General features: G+C 43.3%; 1 protein-coding gene across 2 annotated transcripts in view; it reads left to right on the plus strand.

The window, feature by feature from the left end:
- The window catches only part of tbcd (tubulin folding cofactor D), a 48,168-nt gene that overhangs the window by 8,579 nt on the left and 20,520 nt on the right, over positions 1 to 19,069 (plus strand). For both annotated transcript variants that reach the window (XM_056287358.1, XM_056287357.1), the window contains exons 8-16: positions 1,299 to 1,344; positions 2,425 to 2,557; positions 2,681 to 2,823; positions 4,890 to 4,950; positions 5,311 to 5,385; positions 5,578 to 5,672; positions 13,807 to 13,963; positions 18,720 to 18,777; positions 18,869 to 18,898. In XM_056287358.1, the coding sequence (XP_056143333.1) occupies positions 1,299 to 1,344; positions 2,425 to 2,557; positions 2,681 to 2,823; positions 4,890 to 4,950; positions 5,311 to 5,385; positions 5,578 to 5,672; positions 13,807 to 13,963; positions 18,720 to 18,777; positions 18,869 to 18,898 (798 nt within the window). The remainder of the gene's footprint in view (positions 1 to 1,298; positions 1,345 to 2,424; positions 2,558 to 2,680; positions 2,824 to 4,889; positions 4,951 to 5,310; positions 5,386 to 5,577; positions 5,673 to 13,806; positions 13,964 to 18,719; positions 18,778 to 18,868; positions 18,899 to 19,069) is intronic.

Below are 19,069 nucleotides of genomic sequence, written 5' to 3' on the forward strand. Positions count from 1 at the left end.
TCCAACTTGTGGGAGCTGCTTCTGGAAGTGTGGGGTGCAATTTCTCCAGATTACCTCAACAAATTAACAGCTAGAATGCCAAAGGTCTGCAATGCTGTAATTGCTGCAAATGGAGGATTCTTTGACGAAAGCAAAGTTTGATGTAAAAAAAATCTTATTTCAAATACAAATCATTATTTCTAACCTTGTCAATGTCTTGACTCTATTTTCTATTCATTTCACAACATATGGTGGTGAATAAGTGTGACTTTTCATGGAAAACACGAAATTGTTTGGGTGATCCCAAACTTTTGAACGGTAGTGTATATATATACATTGTTATATATATATAGTCAGTCATATACATATAGCTTTTTTGTTATAAAAGCATATGTATTAAAGTTTTTTCCTACATCTAAATATATATATATATACACACACACACATACAGACACAAGCACGTACGCACACACGTGTGTGTGTGTGTGTGTCTGCATACACACTATTTGGCGTCCTCTTGTTTGCTTAGGGCTATGCACAAGAGCTGACAAGCCTGGTATGCTTAATGAAAACGCTGATGTGGTTTTGACAGGTGTATTATACACCTGCTACGTGTGTTGAGTTTGGCTGAGTCAGGTGACTTGCGTCAAGTTAACCTGCTGCTTCCAGCTTCGCTGTTCTTTTGCGGCGTATAAATTAGCTGAGCGTCTCATAAAATTCTAATTTCCACCCCAAGATCTCAACCGATGTCTAACATTGACATGTCTCACAGCAAATCATTGAAGTAATGATGTGGTGTGCTTTGATATCACTCATCAGCAATTATAATTTAATGCAACCCTAAAGCAAGCCTTTGACAGTCCCATTTTTTTTAAATATAAACCTGCAGTGCAAGATCGGAAATTTTCCCTTCACCATATGTCATGTCCATAAAATGAAACTGGCTTTAGCCTATGTGGTGCCTGGAGCATTCAAAACTGGCTCAGTGTGTTTAGATAACAAGTCTGTAGCTTGCTATTTAAACTCAAGCCTATAGCTGCTCTTAAATTCTTCATTCTGTATGTCCTCTGAAGAGAAAATACTACAAAAATTCAACAAAATTTGGGTGTAGGAGGAAGGAGATGTCAAATAGGACTTTTTTGACATTGAGACTGAAATTGAGCATGTACTTCCTGCTGTATTGGTGAATTATCTAACATGAAACTCTCAAGGTTTACGAATGTGACAATGGTCTACCTTTTAATTCGGGTCCCGTGCTGTGTCTTCCACACTATCAAGTGTTCATGTTGTTGTTGTTTGTTTTTCTTTGTGTCCCCTAGGCACAGCTTTATAAACATGGAAAACGAGATGATTTGTTACAGTATGGTAAATATCTTTTTCCATTGCTATGCTTACCTGAAATCAAAACTACCTCTGAAATGCTCAGACGAAATGATCGGGTAAGCGTCTCAGCAGTTTGTGCTCAGGAGGAGAATAGCTTAAAAGTTGTTGGGAAATGCTCCATTGTATCTTGTCACTCCAGTGGCAAAACTATTTTGAGTTTGCACCTAATAAAATCAACAACCATAATACTTTTTACAGCTGTTGCAAACTGAACTATTGGATTAAATTTACCAGCAGCCCCTTTCTGCACAGCCCTGCATGGATATAATGTAATTTTCAGATTGGATAAAGATAAGATGTTTGGTATTTTTTCAACATGTTGCCTTTGTTGTATTTAAAGGAGGAAACGAACTTTCAAACTCCCAAATTTCTTTTAATGAAAACATAAAATTCAAGATTTTGTCAATTTTCCTACAGCTGTCCTCTGTTTTTAGTACTGATATTATTATAAATCTGTACACTGCAAGCCCTTGTAAATGTGTCAATGAGCAACATAGTGACAGTTCTTTCTAGCGATCGAAACCCAGTATTTGCATGTTGAGGACATTTCTTTCCTGCTGACCCAGTTTACTCTCAGAGATCAATAAAGTTGATCTTATTCATAATCGGCGGCACGGTGGCCCAGTGGTTAGCACTGTCGCCTCTAAGCAAGTAGGTCCTGGGTTCGAACCCTGGGGTTGTCCAACCTTGAGGGTCATCCCAGGTCATCCTCTGTTTGCATGTTCTCCCTGTTTCTGCAGTGGGTTTTCTGCGGGTGCTCCAGTTTCCCCCACCATCAAAAGAAACATGCGTTTTAGGGTTAATGCTCCTGTCTGTGCCCCTGACCAAGACACTGGGAAAAGAACTGGAGTTGGTCCCTGGGTACAGCATGAAGGCGGCAGCCCACTGCTCCTAGCTACACAGATCACAGCTAGGATGGGTTAATCTGCAGTAGCTGAATTTCCCCAAGGGGATTAATAAAGGAAATTTAACTATTAATTATCAATTTGATGTTGTATTCCAATTAACAGTATTGCTCTTTATGATTTTAATTTCTTTTTTCTTCTTTTTTTTTTTGCTCAGCTGCTACAGTTTTGCAGTGTCTGGAACAGAAGCGCCTGTCTGAGAGCAGCGAGGCCACCCTAAGGAAACTGGGCATCAAACTGACACAGAGGCTAGGCCTCACTTTCCTGAAGCCACGTCTTGCCAAGTGGAGGTCAGACACAAGAATAGTCCCGTAATGGTGTGAAAACTTGGTTCACTGCCAAAAAAAGTGTCCTGAAAGTGTGCGTGTCTGTGAAATGATGTGTGTGTACTTGTTTTGTGTGTGTTGTCCCAGGTACCAGAGAGGAAGCCGCTCCCTCACAGCCAACCTTGTCGCCTCTCAGTCTACTACAGCTGTTGAGGCTGTGATTCCCGATATGGAGACACAGGACCAAGAGGAGGACTACGACATCCCAGAGGAAGTGGAGAACGTCATTGGTTGGTGTATTTTGACCTCCACATGATAGGAGTTACACAGAGTACTCGGAGCATTCATGTTCCCAAGCAGTTCTCGAGTTTCTACTTGAGAACTGGGTTCGAGTTCTCAAGCAGTTCTCAATGATGTTCTCAAGCAGTTCTCAACGATGTTCTCAAGCAGTTCTCAAGTACTGCTTGAGAACATTGAGTACTCATTCATCACATGATGCTAGATCTTGCGCGCACTCAGTCTCCAGTTAAAGCCCTTGGTAAAGAAGTGGAAGGATGGCAACAGCAGAAAAGGGTAAATCAAGGATGGCTCTAACATCGAGTCTGTCATATAATAGGCTTGGCTACTACACTAACTCAGCTAAACAAATTAATGTTGTTAAAAAATAGATGCAAGCAAATATGACTTCATTTCATTTTTAGGTCGGTTAGCCTTGCTAATGATGACCAGGTTTCACCGAATTTACAAAAAAACAGCCACTAAATCTAGTCAACTAAATTTTATTTGTATAGCCCAATATCACAAATTACAAATTTGCCTCAAGGGGCTTTAGAGCAACACAACATCCTGTCCTTAGACCCTCACATCGGATAAGGAACAACTCCCTAAAAAAAAAAACCTGTAACAGGGAGAAAACATAGGAAGAAACCTCAGGGAGAGCAACAGAGGAGGGATCTCTCTCCCAAGACAGACAACGTGCAATGGATGTTGTGTTTACACAATTTACAGAATACAACATTGAAAGAGGATAACAGAATTATAATGGAATTATAAATCTATCTAAACACAATAAGAACACTTTGTGAAAAAACCCACTTTGTTGACTGAACTTTCTATCCTAGGCTACTGTTGAAATTTGATAACAGTAATGTAAATGTTGTCGGTATCATCCATACTTCACCATTGCATAAGGTGAGACCAAGCGTTATCTTCAAATCATATCACTAATTTTATGCTTGCTCTATGTGCTGAGACCAACCCCATCATAGTTGCATCATAGTTGAGCAGCACGGTGGCCCAGTGGTTAGCGCTGTCATCTCACAGCGGGAAGGTCCTGGGTTTGAACCCCGGGGTTGTCCAACCTTGGGGGTAACCCCAGGTCGTCCTCTGTGTGGAGTTTGCATGTTCTCCCGGTGTCTGCGGTGGGTTTTCTCTGGGTGCCCCGTTTACCCCACCATCCAAAAAGAAACATGCATGTTGGGGTTTATACTCCTGTCTGGTCCCCTGACCAGGGCACTGGGAAAAGAACTGGAGTTGGTCCCAGGGCGCAGCATGAAGGTGGAAGCCCACTGCTCCTAGCTACACAGATCACAGCTAGGATGGGTTAATTCACAGTAACTGAATTTCCCCAAGGGGCTTAATAAAGGAAACTTAATCTTTTAATTGACGCAAGACACCTCCCGCATGACCCCCTCGCTCTCCCCAACTACTCGAGAACTCAAGTTTTTCAGGACAGGAGTACTCGAGTTGTAAAATTATGCACTTATGCAATGATCTCATTAAAGTCACAGTCCTGAAGAACCACTTGCAAACAAATGTTCTTGTTGATACTTTATATTGCTGCCGTATTTAAGGCAATAGCTAATCCTCTAATATCCAAATCGTAACCTCTTTTACACTTGCTAATTTTCATGGTTGCTATTAGGTGAGGCTTTCTCAAGAGAATTATACTGCAGCTCACCTGTTCAGCACAGTAGCTAAATGCAGTAGAGGAGTGCAGGTGAATTTGAAAGTTTTGTGGCTAACAAGCAGGTATTGTAGAAAAAAACTTTTAAAAATCCTTTACCAACAGATAGTACAATATCAGTAGCTTCAATGTAGGTTATACCATGTTTTTATTGTTCGCCTCAGGGTAAGGTGCTGATGTGTAACAACAGTGTTTCATGTCAAATGGATCAATCTGGAATGCACAATTGCAATTACCACTTATCACCGCAGGTGTAAGTTGGTAAAATAAAAAAAAAAAAGACCGTCTTCAGGATTGTAACTTTTACACTACTCTTGCATCACTTTTTAACTTTTACGCTACTCTTGCATGTTCAGGCGGTGACACATTTTTATGCATATCATTCCACAGATCAGTTGCTGGTGGGACTGAAAGACAAGGAGACAATCGTTCGCTGGTCTGCAGCTAAGGGGTAACAATATGCTCTTATCGTTAATGTGTAACTTCTTCTTTCGGCTTGTTTCCCTGTTTCTCAGGGGTCGCCACAGCGGATTTTTGCCCTCCATAGCTTTCTGTCTGACGCATCCCTCTCCTGCAGTCCAACCCTTCTCATGTCCTCCTCTTTCTGGTCTCTCCATCTTTTCCTTGGTCTTCCTCTTTTTCTTTTGCCAGGTAGTTAATGTATAACAAATCTGGATATTGAAAAGTAGGTCAGGGTTTGTTGCTTACACAGGCACCAGTGAAAGTTATTATCTGTGGTAGCCTTTACATAAGAGGAAACACTTTCCCAAGACTCTGTTTATCTTTTGTCTTATAATTATATTTTTTCCAGCCTTGGGAGGGTGACTGGGAGGCTTCCCAAGGAGCTGGCAGATGAGGTGGTTGGATCAGTACTGGACTGCTTCAGGTAACAACATGCCAGGGGGGCCCACCTGCTCTCTTTGAGGCTGTTATGACTAACTTCAATCTAAAATTGTCACTAATTATCACCTCTGTTATTCAGCTCTTTCATCTGACTCTGTCACAGGGGGACAGTCTTTGAAACTGTTTCAGCAGTGTATGTGATATGACCTGTGGCATGTTGTTGATGTGTTTAAAGTTTTCAGGAAACAGAAAACTCGTGGCATGGCGGCTGCCTGGCACTTGCGGAGCTTGGCCGGAGAGGGCTGCTACTCCCGTCCAGACTCCCCGACGGTAATTGTCGAAAAAAATTCACACTGATGAAAATTGCACAAGATACACAGACATCATTTCAACTATTTCAAGTCAGTTTTTATGATTGTTTTTTCACAAATATTTATGTCACCAAACTCCCTATAGTTTATACATTGAGACAATTTGTTCAAATATTAATAGTTCACCCCTCATGTACAATGCCTTTTACCTTTTCCAGTGAAGCATGAGATATTATCTGCATGTATGCTGTAGCTACCTTTACATAATGATTCAGTGCATTTAAGGAGATATTTGTTGCAGTTCATGTGTTACCATAAATATATTGTAGGCTATATTGTATATTGTAGGCTGACCCTTTCCTAATCCTCTGATCTTTCAGTGCATAGTAAATGTTTGATCACTGTTTTTTGAGATGTTGATCTTCGGTATGTAGGTTTGCTTTAGTAAAGATGAGAGATAGTCAGTCCTCGTATCCAAATATTAATTATACCGTGTAGCTCTCTTTTGTCTATTGTTGCTAGCAGCAGCGAGGCCTCCTCCTCAGAGCCCGCCCCGACTCTTTCACCCTTGCTCTCTTGGCAGTTTTGAGAGGGTTTTGGACATTATGGTCACTGCTCGCCCTTTTCACCTTGCCTGCCTTAGTGTTCTGCTCATCCTCAGCTGGATGCTCAGCCTTGGCTGTGAGGGCTAGAGCTGAAGGGCAGGGGTACTTTTGGCTTTCAGCCTCTGTGGAATTCCCAAAGGGGTTATTTGCAGCACTGGTGCTGCAGGAAGAACTTGTAGAGCTTGCACTCGCTAACTGGCAAAGCGCGAGGGCTGCTGTCTGCCTCTGATGGTCACAGGGCTCCTCGTCTGACTGTGTATTTGTATCTGGCCTTTTCTGAAGACCTCTCAAGGGCCCAGGGATGGAGTGGTGAGTTGTGCTCCCATGTAACGCTCTGAGGCTCAAATTCAGAGGCAATTCCTCCCCATGCAGTAACTCTTTGTCAGGGCAGCTCACCCTACTGGTGTGGTCAGATGGAGTGATTTCCTTGTCCTGATCCCTTATCGAGAGGTTGAGTGGAGTCAGATCATCCTCTGTGTTGTCTTCATGTTCAAATGAAGAGTCATTGCAGTCCTTAGAAACAGACATAGATTGATGTCTGCTGTTCTTTGTTGACCTGTGAAAAACAGAGGAGAAAAAGATTGAGCTGCTGCCAGATTGTAGTCATAACATAGATCCCTCATGATGAGCTTTATTTTAAATGAGTTGCAGTTTACATTTCCCCATAAATAATGAAAGTGATCCTTTGACTTACCCCTCTTCTACATGTAGAGTTCTTAATTGTAGGAGCCCTTGTGCAGAGTCCTCTCTGTTCTCATCCTCTCTGGTTTTTTGCTGTGCTGGAGCTGGGCTTCCAGGTTGATTGGTGGATTGTGTCTCACCCAGGATGGTGTACTGTGGGGCCTCATTTTCCTTCTGGACAATGTGAGAATGGCTGGGTCTATCGGGGGACCCTGATGGTGAGGAGCCCGCCATAGGGCTTTGACGGGTAGCCTTATCTCCGCCTTGCTCCTGGTTGCTCTCCTCCTGTGTGGGCCTGTCTCTTGTGTCACTGTGGGGATGGGAATTCATATAGAGGTCACAATCCTTAGGCCCAAGGGTTGGGCTATACAAATCCAAAGGAAGGTACCTGGACCCAGGGAAAGGCACAAAGAGCTCAGGGGATCTGTATAGGCTGTAATGCAGAGGGGGCCCAGGGTTAAGGGAGGGGCAGTATCTGTATGGATACTGAGGAAAAAGGGAGGGGTGAGCAGGGGAGATTGGTTGTGGTACCACTGGCCTCTGTGGCTCCAGAAACTCTGGGCGGAAGGAAGGAAGATTTGGCCCATTCACATGGTGGCTTCCTGGGAGATTGTATGGTGGATAGAGGGAGTGCAAGGGGTGCTCTGGCAGCAGATAAGCAGAATATTCAGGAACCATGGGATGGGGAAAAGGTTTTAAGGGCATGGATGGTGAAAGAGGACCCCATTGAAAGGTGGGGCTGTTGTATGTCAGGGCAGGGGTTGTTTGCTCCTCCGAGTGCTGCGCAGCAGACTTGAAGACTTCTGCACTGTCTCGGTTTGCCGTGACAGGAGAGAAGGCAGATGGGCGTGGCAGAGACTCTGTTTCTTTGTTTTCTCTGTTGTCCCTCACTCTCTCTGTATCTGGACTCATTTTGGTCAAACTTGGGTTGTCCTTCCTGGCAGGGCTGGCAGAACCAACGTCCACTTCCTCTGTCTCATCCCCAATCTTCCTCTCCTCAGTTTTGTTTTCCACCACATCTTCTTGTTTCTCAGCACCAGGGGATTGAATGACAGGACCTGAGCTGTCCTTTATTTTCCCAGGGGGAGAGGGATTGATGAAGCACTTTACCGGTTTTACTGTCTGCCCGCCTCTCTGTGACACCAGGGTGATGGAGTTTTTGCATAGGTTGTACTTCATATGGTTGAAGAGATGGGACTTCTCGTTGCAGGTGAAAGGACACTGGAAACACTGGTATTTGAATGGTTTTCCCGGTGGCCGGGGAATGTAGTGAGGCCTCTTTGGCTTGCGTTCCTTATCAGTGTCCATCTTGCTTTTCTTTGCACGTTCACTGAAAAGGCAGCAGGCACACATGTCAGTTGAAGTATTAGCTGTGGTTTATGCTAACTTTGTTTTTAGCTTTTCTGTTCACATGTTGGTCATGAAGTATGTAAAATATTTGAATTTGAATATTTGAATTTGAATATATTTTACTTCAAACATGTAAAAATTAATAAATAAGAAAACAAAACAAGAATAACTATTAAAATAAAAAGTAAACATATACAGCAAATTCTCAATAAACAAAATAAATAAACATCACATGTCCGAAAAGGGGTAGGAGGAAGTATACACTTATATGGTCCTACTCTTTTTCTGTAGCTTAAATAATACATTTATCATATATACACATAAATAATTATCTTAATGTTTATCGAATGAAACTTATTTATTTAATTACTTTGATATATATATAATTTACACATAATCATCATGCAGTGCCCATCCAGCATGTCCCAACACAGAGAGAAAATCAAAACAGCATCACAGTCCTGAGAGAAACAAGGCCTCTTCCTCATGCCTGTACCTCTCCAAAACAATTTTTTATACATCTTTTTGAACTGATTTATATTTGTACTTTGCTTGAGTTCTGCATCTAAACCATTCCAAAAATTCACCCCAGATTGAAATAAACACACCCTTCAGATTTTTTTTGTAATTAAATTTTCCTCTCAAGTTATAAACCCCCCCCCCCCTCTGTCTGAGAACATTTTTTTAGGTTGCCAGGATCGAATTATTTCTTACTTTGTACATTATTTGTGCAGTCTTAAATTTTACCAGATCCAAGAACTTTGAAGCCCATGTCTTTAAAACCATTGTGTTAAGTGTGTTCACGAGATCCTACGTTGTTCACCGTCCTCGTGGCTCTTTTTTTGTAGTGTGCATTATGAGTGTACTTTGTACTTGTTACCCCACACCTCTACACAGTAATTCAGATAGAATACGAGTGAAAAACACAGAGTATATAACGCTTTATGATCTTGTTTTTCCCAGAACTGCGATGCTCCTTGCCAACTTTGCTCGCACATATTTTGTGTGAGGTTTCCATTGGATTTTGTGGCGTAGTACCACACCCAGAAATTTATTTTCATATACTCTTTCTACATCAACATCATCCATCATCACTGGTACCCGAGTGTTAATTTTTACAGTTTTCCAAACAGCGCACGCTTGGTTTTGTCCAAATGTATTGATAATTTGTCAAATCACCATTTTAATTTACTAATTTCAGTCAAATATAAGGCTGTAAGTCCAAGCTGTTATGAGTCATTGCAGGTTAAGGGCTGCATTCTCCTCAAGCTGGCTGGGAGGAATTAGCCTAACAGTCGCCTGACTGGTTCAGTTGGAGAGCGGCTCACCTTGGCAGTTTTTTTGTTTTGTTTTTTTTGTTTAATGTGTCTCATCTGCTCAGGCAAAAAAAAAAAATCCCTAGTTGCATAAAACACTGCACCCTCAGGCTAACGTATTCCAGCTACTTCACACAGTGTTGGGCACCAAACAAAAGGGAAATAGGCAAATAAAACAGAAAACTGTCATATGGAAAACACCCACGCGTTTGCATAGGTGAATTCGGGTGCTGGTACAGTTTTGGCTGGTTGGCAGCGACACATACAGACGCCTCAGCTTGTCTGCCTCGCTCTCTTTGTGTGTTTTCTCATCGTTATCGCTGCGCTTATCTATCTCGTAAACTATGGAGAGCAGGTAGGCAACTAGGTGGGCAGAAGGTTGGCAGTCTAAATGATCTCTGAGGCAAACCTGGAGGGCATGTAGAGACTCGTCACCAACTTCTACTCTTCTAAACTTTATGCTGTCGGCGTGGGAACCACCTGCCTCCTGCTTCCCATGACTACACCTGCGGGATGCACTAACTCCCATTCATCACCTGATGAGCTCACTGACTATCGAGACGGGGACTGACTGGCCTGCTACCAAGGCCAGACTGGGAGGCTTTCGAGGAAGGCCCATTTGATGCAACAGACAGCGTGAATAGCAACAGTTGAAACTTGCCATTCTGTGCAAGACGGTACCTAAGGAAAGATGAAGTGTTGTATATGGCTGTGAATTAGGCATTGCGTGGTTCTGCTTGGAAGAACCTGCTTGGGAGAAGCTGCTTGGAAGAACCTGCTTGCCATGTGCTGTCGCAAGAAGTTGCCACTCAAGTTTCAGTCCAGGTCTAGTAGCACAGAAAGCCACTCCCTTAAGAAAATAAATTAATTTGGACAAGCTTTTGTTTCACGCAGCCTCTCTGTGTGACTGTAACCCCGTCAAGACTCTTTTTCTTAACCCTAAAAACGAACTATTTGTTTTGTTTGAGCCTTTGATTAGCAGTGTTTGGCTGTCTATAGAACAGCTTGCTTACTTTTTTCTTTTTTTTGGTAACATTTGTTTGAGAAGAGATATCGATGTATCCTGTCAAACTGTTTTTGTTGAGTTCTCTACCAGCTGCCCGTTCAGCAGTGCATTTCAGTCTATCATTCGTAGTGCATAATTAAAATCCACAGGTAACAGGTGCACAGCATAGTGTTACTCTTAAAGCACCAATAGCCCTCCCGGCCAACAGTGCAGAGGGGCTTTTGATAGTGTACTATGAATACACACATCATGGTACTCTTTAAAGGTCCGAAACGGTTCATAAAATACTGCTTCCTTGTCGATGGAGGATTGAGGGGAAAAAAATTGTCTTACCTGCTCTGGTGTCCGGAGAAATTTCAGTCCGCAACGGAGAGCCTATCCACGACTGGAAGCCAGCGTTTGGTGTCTGTATGGGATGTTATCGTTGATATATATGTTATGGTCCAGAGCGTGTTGCTGTATTGTGTGTGTGATCGCATATGTGTGTTTGCGCTCCACTGACTGATGTTAAGTTGTATGGTGAGTTTCTCTCTCTTAGGTGTTGCCTCATTAGAAGGCGGGGCTTCAGCTTCAGCAGGGCCCTCAGGCAACACCGATGCACCTGATATTAGTCAAGCCCCGAGCCACAATTTACATGAGGATGACGGTGATCTCTATCTCCAGCTTCCCTATTCTTTCTATCCCTCTGCTATGTCGTGGAAATGGTTTTACATGGTCAAAGGGTTCTCTTTGGGTAGGGAAATTTAGGGTAGGGAAATCCTACTTTTGCTTCAACTGTAAATAAGCTGCTTATCAAACTGAAAGCGTCATTTCTCAACTTAAGTTGGCCAGCAGTGGGTCTCCTGAGTCTATGAAAGGGACATCCCTCCTGATCCAGAACTGGCACTCTTTGGAGGCTCAGAGACTGCTTTAAGCTAGACACCCGAGGAACAATCGGCATCGATGGTTGGTATGGTAGCTGCCGAAAAAGGATCCTAACAGATTGGTAATGACCTACCCCCCCCCCCCCCCCCGCTTTCAGAAATGGCTCAATGAAATGATCATAATCATACAGATGGAGAGAATATGCTTTCATAAATCTAAAGCACCCGATAGATTCTTGAGCATATGGGGTCCATTCATCGACTATCTTAAAGGAAAATAATTTTTAATGACAATCTGTAGTGATGCAACTCGGTACTCTTTACCTTTTATCTACTTTTGTAATAACTGACTGTGTAATTTCTTGAAAACTGCTGTGAACCAAGTTATATTATATACCTATATACACTCACTGGCCACTTTATTAGGTACACCTTGCTAGTACCGGGTTGGACCCCCTTTTGCCTTCAGAACTGCCTTAATCCTTCGTGGCATAGATTCAACAAGGTACTGGAAACATTCCTCAGAGAGTTTGGTCCATATTGACATGATAGCATCACGCAGTTGCTGCAGATTTGTCGGCTGCACATCCATGATGCGAATCTCCCGGTCCACCACATCCCAAAGGTGCTCTATTGGATTGAGATCTGGTGACTGTGGAGGCCATTTGAGTACAGCGAACTCATTGTCATGTTCAAGAAACCAGTCTGAGATGATTCGAGCTTTATGACATGGCGCGTTATCCTGCTGGAAGTAGCCATCAGAAGATGGGAACACTGTGGTCATAAAGGGATGGACATGGTCAGCAACAATACTCAGGTAGGCTGTGGCATTGACACGATGCTCAATTGGTACTAAGGGGCCCAAAGTGTGCCAAGAAAATATCCCCCACACCACTACACCATCACCACCAGCCTGAACCGTTGATACAAGGCAGGATGGATCCATGCTTTCATGTTGTTGACGCCAAATTCTGACCCTACCATCCGAATGTCGCAGCAGAAATCAAGACTCATCAGACCAGGCAACGTTTTTCCAATCTTCTTTTGTCCAATTTTGGTGAGCCTGTGTGAATTGTAGCCTCAGTTTCCTGTTCTTAGCTGACAGGAGTGGCACCCGGTGTGGTCTTCTGCTGCTGTAGCCCATCTGCCTCAAGGTTCGACGTGTTGTGCGTTCAGAGATGCTCTTCTGCATACCTCGGTTGTAATGAGTGGTTATTTGAGTTACTGTTGCCTTTCTATCAGCTCGAACCAGTCTGGGCTTCTCCTCTGACCTCTGGCATCAACAAGGCATTTTCGCCCACAGAACTGCCGCTCACCGGATATTTTCTCTTTTTCGGACCATTCTCTGTAAACCCTAGAGATGGTTGTGCGTGAAAATCCCAGTAGATCAGCAGTTTCTGAAATACTCAGACCAGCCCGTCTGGCACCAACAACCATGCCACATTCAAAGTCACTTAAATCACCTTTCTTCCCCATTCTGATGCTCGGTTTGAACTGCAGCAGATCGTCTTGACCATGTCTACATGCCTAAATGCATTGAGTTGCTGCCATGTGATTGGCTGATTAGAAATTTGCGTTAACGAGCAGTTGGACAGGTGTGCCTAATAAAGTGGCCGGTGAGTGTATGTCTGGCAGCTTTTTTTCTTCCGTTTTTCCTTTTTGTTGTTGTTTTTTGTCTGTTAATTTGTTTTATTTTGTTTGCACGTGTTTTGAATATAAAACTGAAAAACTGAAAATAAAATATGAAGAAAAAAAAAATAGTATTCCAACAAGAGTTTGCCTTTTGCATACTGGCAAATAAAGTTCACATTGGCGCTTTTATTTTCTTCTACCACACTTTTCATGTGGAAAAAAATAACGAAGAAAACGAGGAGCTGTGCAAAACATGACATGACCTGAAACAGAACATTTATCCAAAGAAAAGATAGTGAAGTATAATATAAACCATATCTTCCTCTCTCCTCCCAGGGTTACATTTGAACATGATGATGCATTAATTGGGAAATTGGTTTTGTTTTGTTTTTGTTTTTTTTGTGAGCACAGTGATTTCTATGTTGTGTTCATAGTCCCACGAAGGTGACAGGAGAGATGTGGGACCCACAAATTGATGCTTGGCATGCATTTAGATGCCCTTAAATAAAACCCGGGTAGTGGTAGATGCCAAAGGTGCACGTGGGAGTCGTGCTGAAAACATCACGCGTGCCCGATTTTCCTTGTGGTTATCATCTTGTTACCTCAAGGCTAGCTATTTTGGGTTACACTTTATTTTACGGTCCTCTAATTCAAAGGTATTGATTAAGGTCACTCATCCCCTGGTTCTCTTTGCTTGCAGTGGTCCCTCTCATTTTGAAAGCCCTGACCTACGATAAGAAGAAGGGTGCATCCAGTGTGGGCTCCAACGTGCGTGACGCAGCCTGCTACGTGTGCTGGGCCTTCGCCAGGGCCTACGAACCACAAGAGCTCAATCCCTTTGTCACCCAGATTGCCAGGTAACCCTCACCTTCCCCACTGTAAAAACATTGACTTTAAACACAGGCGTGTAGACTTGGGCAAGGCCTGAAGCAAACAAAAAGGCACTTATAGAAAAAAAATTGGTGTGTGTATGTTTGTACAGATAGATGGATGAAATACCTTTATGTTATATTTATATAATAAATAAATATATATATATAAACAGGTTGAACCAGGAAGTAGATAAACAGTGTCATCCACCATTGATGATATTGACATTTCAGATAATAACTTTTAACTTGTACTTTGGTTTTCGCTTCCGAATACTTGGCTAGGATAATTGGGTTAAATTTGACTTGTTGACATGGTGGTGCAGTGGTTAGCGCGGTCGCCTCACAGCAAGAAGGTCCTGGGTTTAAGCCCCAGGGTAGTCCAACCTTGGGGGTTGTCCCGGGTCATCCTCTGTGTGGAGTTTGCATGTTCTCCCCGTGTCTGCGTCAGTTTCCTCTGGGTGCTCCGGTGTCCTCCCCCAGTCCAAAGACATAGGTCAGGTGAATCGGCCGTACTAAATTTTCCCTAGGTGGGTGTGTATGTGTGTGTGTGTGATAACATAATATTATTCATACCCTGTAGTCAACATTTACTGATTGAAACTCATGCGACCAATGGTGTTGTGTGACATAAATTTGAACTGTCAAGCCAAAATGACGAGACATTAAGATGCGAGATTGGCCATCGCATACACAGCACACGCGGTGCACAAGAGGCAGATGCTTTTCTAGGATTTTTTCCCCCTGTGGATTAGTTTGACTGTCACAAACTGGCACTAGAACTGCAAAGATCGGTTTTTGTTAAGCAAGAAAGGCTTTTTGCTGATATTTAGAGGGAGCCGGCCTTGGATCAGTAGCCCATTTATGTTATTGTTCATTACCACTGTTATTATATTGTATTACTTATCCTATAGAGGGTTTCTTTTGTTGTTTGTCCCCAATGAGAGGCGACAAAGCACAGGGTCAGCTACAGAACAGCTACTGTGAAACTGGTGATGCCTCGAACCTGGGTCATCTGGTTCTCTCTAACTTTCCTAGTTCCCTTTCTGTTCCTACAGTGCTTGTCAGGAGGCCAAGGTCTGGTATCAGCCCTGGCTTAAGGTTTAAGAATATCTGGGCTACAGTCGGTAGTACATAAGGATTTTTCTGCTATTAAATCAAATCCTAATTTGCATAGAGGCTCTAAGTCTTTGATGGAAAGCAGTTATTTACTGCCTCAAACCAGTTTTTCTTTGCTAGGGCAGTCTAACATACCCTTTCCTTATGTTATCTGCAGCCGCAGTCACATGGCGCCTCAGTGACTAGGTATTGAAAAAGGTCACGTGTACTTTTTGAGTTGCAGGCATTTCATCATGACAATAAATGTAAACTTAATTTTCATATTTGATAAACTTGAAACTGTTGTGACTATAACATCGGAAGTCTGCAAACTTCCTGTTGCCAGAGAACGAAGCCAATATGAGACGGTCTAAAAAATGTCAGCATAAATGACAAATACCCATTAGATGCAGGTCTCCACGTGCTCTCTTTTGTGAAGCCCTCCTTGCTGCCAAGTAATACACATCCAACTCGTTTTCAGCCCTTTTTGTGTTGCAATGCCAGTTGCTTTTTGTTTGTTTTTGTTGTTGACACCCCCCACCCCACCCCTCCAACTACTTTTGTTCAAGTCCCTTCATGACGGCCGTGTGGGGATAGTATAGAGGGAGCAGGTTAGTGAATGCTAGTTTGGGTGCATTGTTAAAAAGGTACATTTAGCTTCCTGCAAGTTTGTTTTGGAAACTGAGGTTTATTCAAGTTGATAATAAAAGAAAGTGACATACTTTCACTTGCATGGCACCTTTTCTTTTTTCTTTTTCTTTTTTTTGGACCCCCCCCCCCCCCATTTTCTCCCCAATTGTACCCGACCAATTACCCCACTCTTCCGAGCTGTCCCAGTCGCTGCTCCACCCCCTCTGCTGATCCGGGGAGGGCTGCAGACTACCACATGCCTCCTCCGATACATGTGGAGTCGCCAGCTGCTTCTTTTCACCCGACAGTGAGGAGTTTTGCCAGGGGGACTTAGCGTGTGGGAAGATGACACTATTCCCCCCAGTCCCCCCGCCCCCGAACAGGCACCCCAACCGACCAGAGGAGGCGCTAGTGTAGCGACCAGGACACATACCCGCATCCGGCTTCCGACGTGCAGACACGGACAAATGTGTCTGTAGGGACGCCCGACCAAGCTGGAGTAGTATGGGGATTCAATCCGGCGATCCCCGTGTTGGTAGGCAACGGAATAGACCGCTACACTATCCGGACGCCCCTTGCATGGCACCTTTTAAGAAATGTACGCAGTGTTAAACTATCTGGTGGTCCAGAAGCTCATTCAGACCAACAGAAAGTTTCAGAAGGGTGTCTTTTGAGCTTTCTTCATGTGGTAATGAATTACCCACAGTTCAGTTTGTCACTCCTTACTGGTCTGAGATAACAGGAGGAAGCAGCATCACCAACTACTGAAACACTTTTCAATATGGTTCGTGTGCTTCACAAACAATTGTTAATTAAAGCCAATAGAAAAAAATGCCATTTTTCAGGTTGAGAAAATGAGTCTGATGAGTAAAACAGAAATAAAAAAATCAGAACAACCAATGTGAAAGTCTCTCAGTGAAAATATGCTGCAGGAAATAATTATGATTATGGTAACTCTTCAGTTTTGACATTCAGGAGTCCTGAAAAACAAAAGACTTCAAGGCAGGGCATTAGAGACCAAAAAGAGGCTAAGCGAATCTTTAAAGAGTGATTAGCAACATCGTAAAACCACTTCTAAACCCAACAGGCACCCAGTCGGGGAAGCCAGTGTATGATGGGTAATATGATCCCGTAAAACATTGAGACTCAGCTCACTCGGTTAACGGTTTAGCCTTCCTCCCCATTCCTTTGCCCTGTGTCTGCATGTGCAGACCTGTGGCCCCTCTGACTGTGCAGACCAGATCTGCAGAGTCAGTTTTAACCCCTTGCGACTATCATCACCTCCGGGAGTAGCAACAGCACCCTCCCATTCCCTAGAACTACAGCTCTGCCAGGTTTCGCCTGTTGCTGTAGGTTTCGGTCGCCGTTTGGCAGACGCACTCAGGCAAGCCGAGTCCTGCACCTTATACCATATTCATCACTGCACAGTGACACTCTCAGGCGTTTTTTTTTTTGTGCCATTTAATGCAAAAATTCAACTGTTACGATTGGCAGACACACACACATACAAACACAAGTACACACAAGCACACTTATACATATACCTACACCCAGAATGACACCCATGCTAAGTAGCATGATGGTCCAACAGACAAAGACAAACAGGTGCATTGTGTACTTGCTGATAACTGTAGCGGCTCCACAGGATTCCCATTATCCTTCAGGGCGTTATCCAAACTAGAGTCAGGATGGTCTCTTTTTTTTATTGTTTTCTTTTTCTTTCCACTCCCCCGGGACATGGACAGTTAACAAACACATAGTGTGAGACTCCAGGCCTGGATCTCCCTGTTTGGAGACAGGGAACTCATGCAGAGAGCAAACAAAAGTCAGCAGTGGTTTGTCTCAGGCTGCCACTGTGATATATGACTGAGCTCTTTGTCACAGCTAACATTCACACACACCCACCCCTCCCGAAACATTTAGAGGCAATAAGCGGAGGGAGGGACATTGAGCCCAAATGATAATGTGGAACGACATCTCAGTACTAGGAAAAGAGAGTCATACTTAATCATACGGTAGCTTTGCTGAGTTGTTGTTGGCACTGGGGAAACTTGACCTGCTGTGCTAGGAATCCATCTGCTATGACCCAACTCAGTTTCCAGGCATTGGTTAAAGCCAGATGTGGACACAGTGTTGAATTATGAGTGATCCAAACCACAGAAAATTGGGGAGGTGTTTATTCAACACTTGATGTTCCCTACGGTTGAGGGGGCACTGGTAAACTGTTTTTTTTGTTGTTGTTTTTTGTGCAATTGGAAATTGCTGCTTTTGTGAAGATTAAAAAACAAATCATTTTCCAACTTAATGTCTATTTACACTAGCCTCAGAAGGCATTGTAAAGGGGCCAGAGAATTAAACCACATGCTAGTTAGAACAGGGCGCTTGAGAGTTGTGTATTACATAACAATGACGGTGAAGTAGATATTGCTTTCAGTGCAACAAAATCACAACTGGATTTTGGTTAGTGAAAGTCCTTGAATCCCCGATACTTGTTAGAAGTACCCTTGTGCAAGATACTTAACCCGACCTGCAGGTTTACTGCCCTAACCGAGTGCCCAAAAGAGAATACACCCCCCCATCCTTCACCTCCACCCCGGGCAGAATAACACTATTCATAAAAATAAAAAAAGAAGACTGTTTAATCAAAATTTATCTGTTTTCCTGTATTTTTGTGCAAGTGAAAGATGATGAAAGCCACTTTATTTTGTCATCTTATTTTTACAATGAATTTGTTCTCTGCATTTAACCCATCCTATTGTATAAGGGTAGCTGCAGCACCCGGGGACCACCTCCAGTTCTTCTTTCCATTGCCTTGCTCAGGGGCACGGACAGGAGTATTAACCCTAACATGCATGAGTTTTTGACGGCGGGAGGAAACCCACGCAGACACAGGGGAGAACATGCAAACTCCACGCAGAATACTGTTTTAGAAATGTCCCCGCTTCCTTGCATTTATTTGCTATTTCTCAGGTACTGCACAGTTTTACAGTCCGTCTCCATCTTCTCCTCTTCCCAGTGCTCTGCTGATCACCACTGTGTTCGATCGCGTTGTCAACTGCCGACGGGCTGCCTCGGTAAGTGCTCAAGTCGGTGTCTTAAATCTGCTCAACTAGATATATGCAGGTAAATGACCAAAGTTGATTTTTCTCCCTCCTTTTGTCTCAGGCTGCCTTTCAGGAGAATGTTGGAAGACAGGTTTGTGACCACATCACTGACTATTAAATTATTACTTTGTGACTAACAGTATTGCTGTAATTTTCAGTTTATTCACCGCCTAACATCCAGGTCTTGCCTGAACTTGTCTTGCCAGCGAAAGCTGTTGAAAGCAAAGTCGTAGCCTTCAAATAGGGCCGATCAGCCGATACC

The sequence above is a fragment of the Lampris incognitus genome, chromosome 10, assembly GCF_029633865.1.
Source record: "Lampris incognitus isolate fLamInc1 chromosome 10, fLamInc1.hap2, whole genome shotgun sequence".
NCBI lineage: Eukaryota > Metazoa > Chordata > Actinopteri > Lampriformes > Lampridae > Lampris > Lampris incognitus.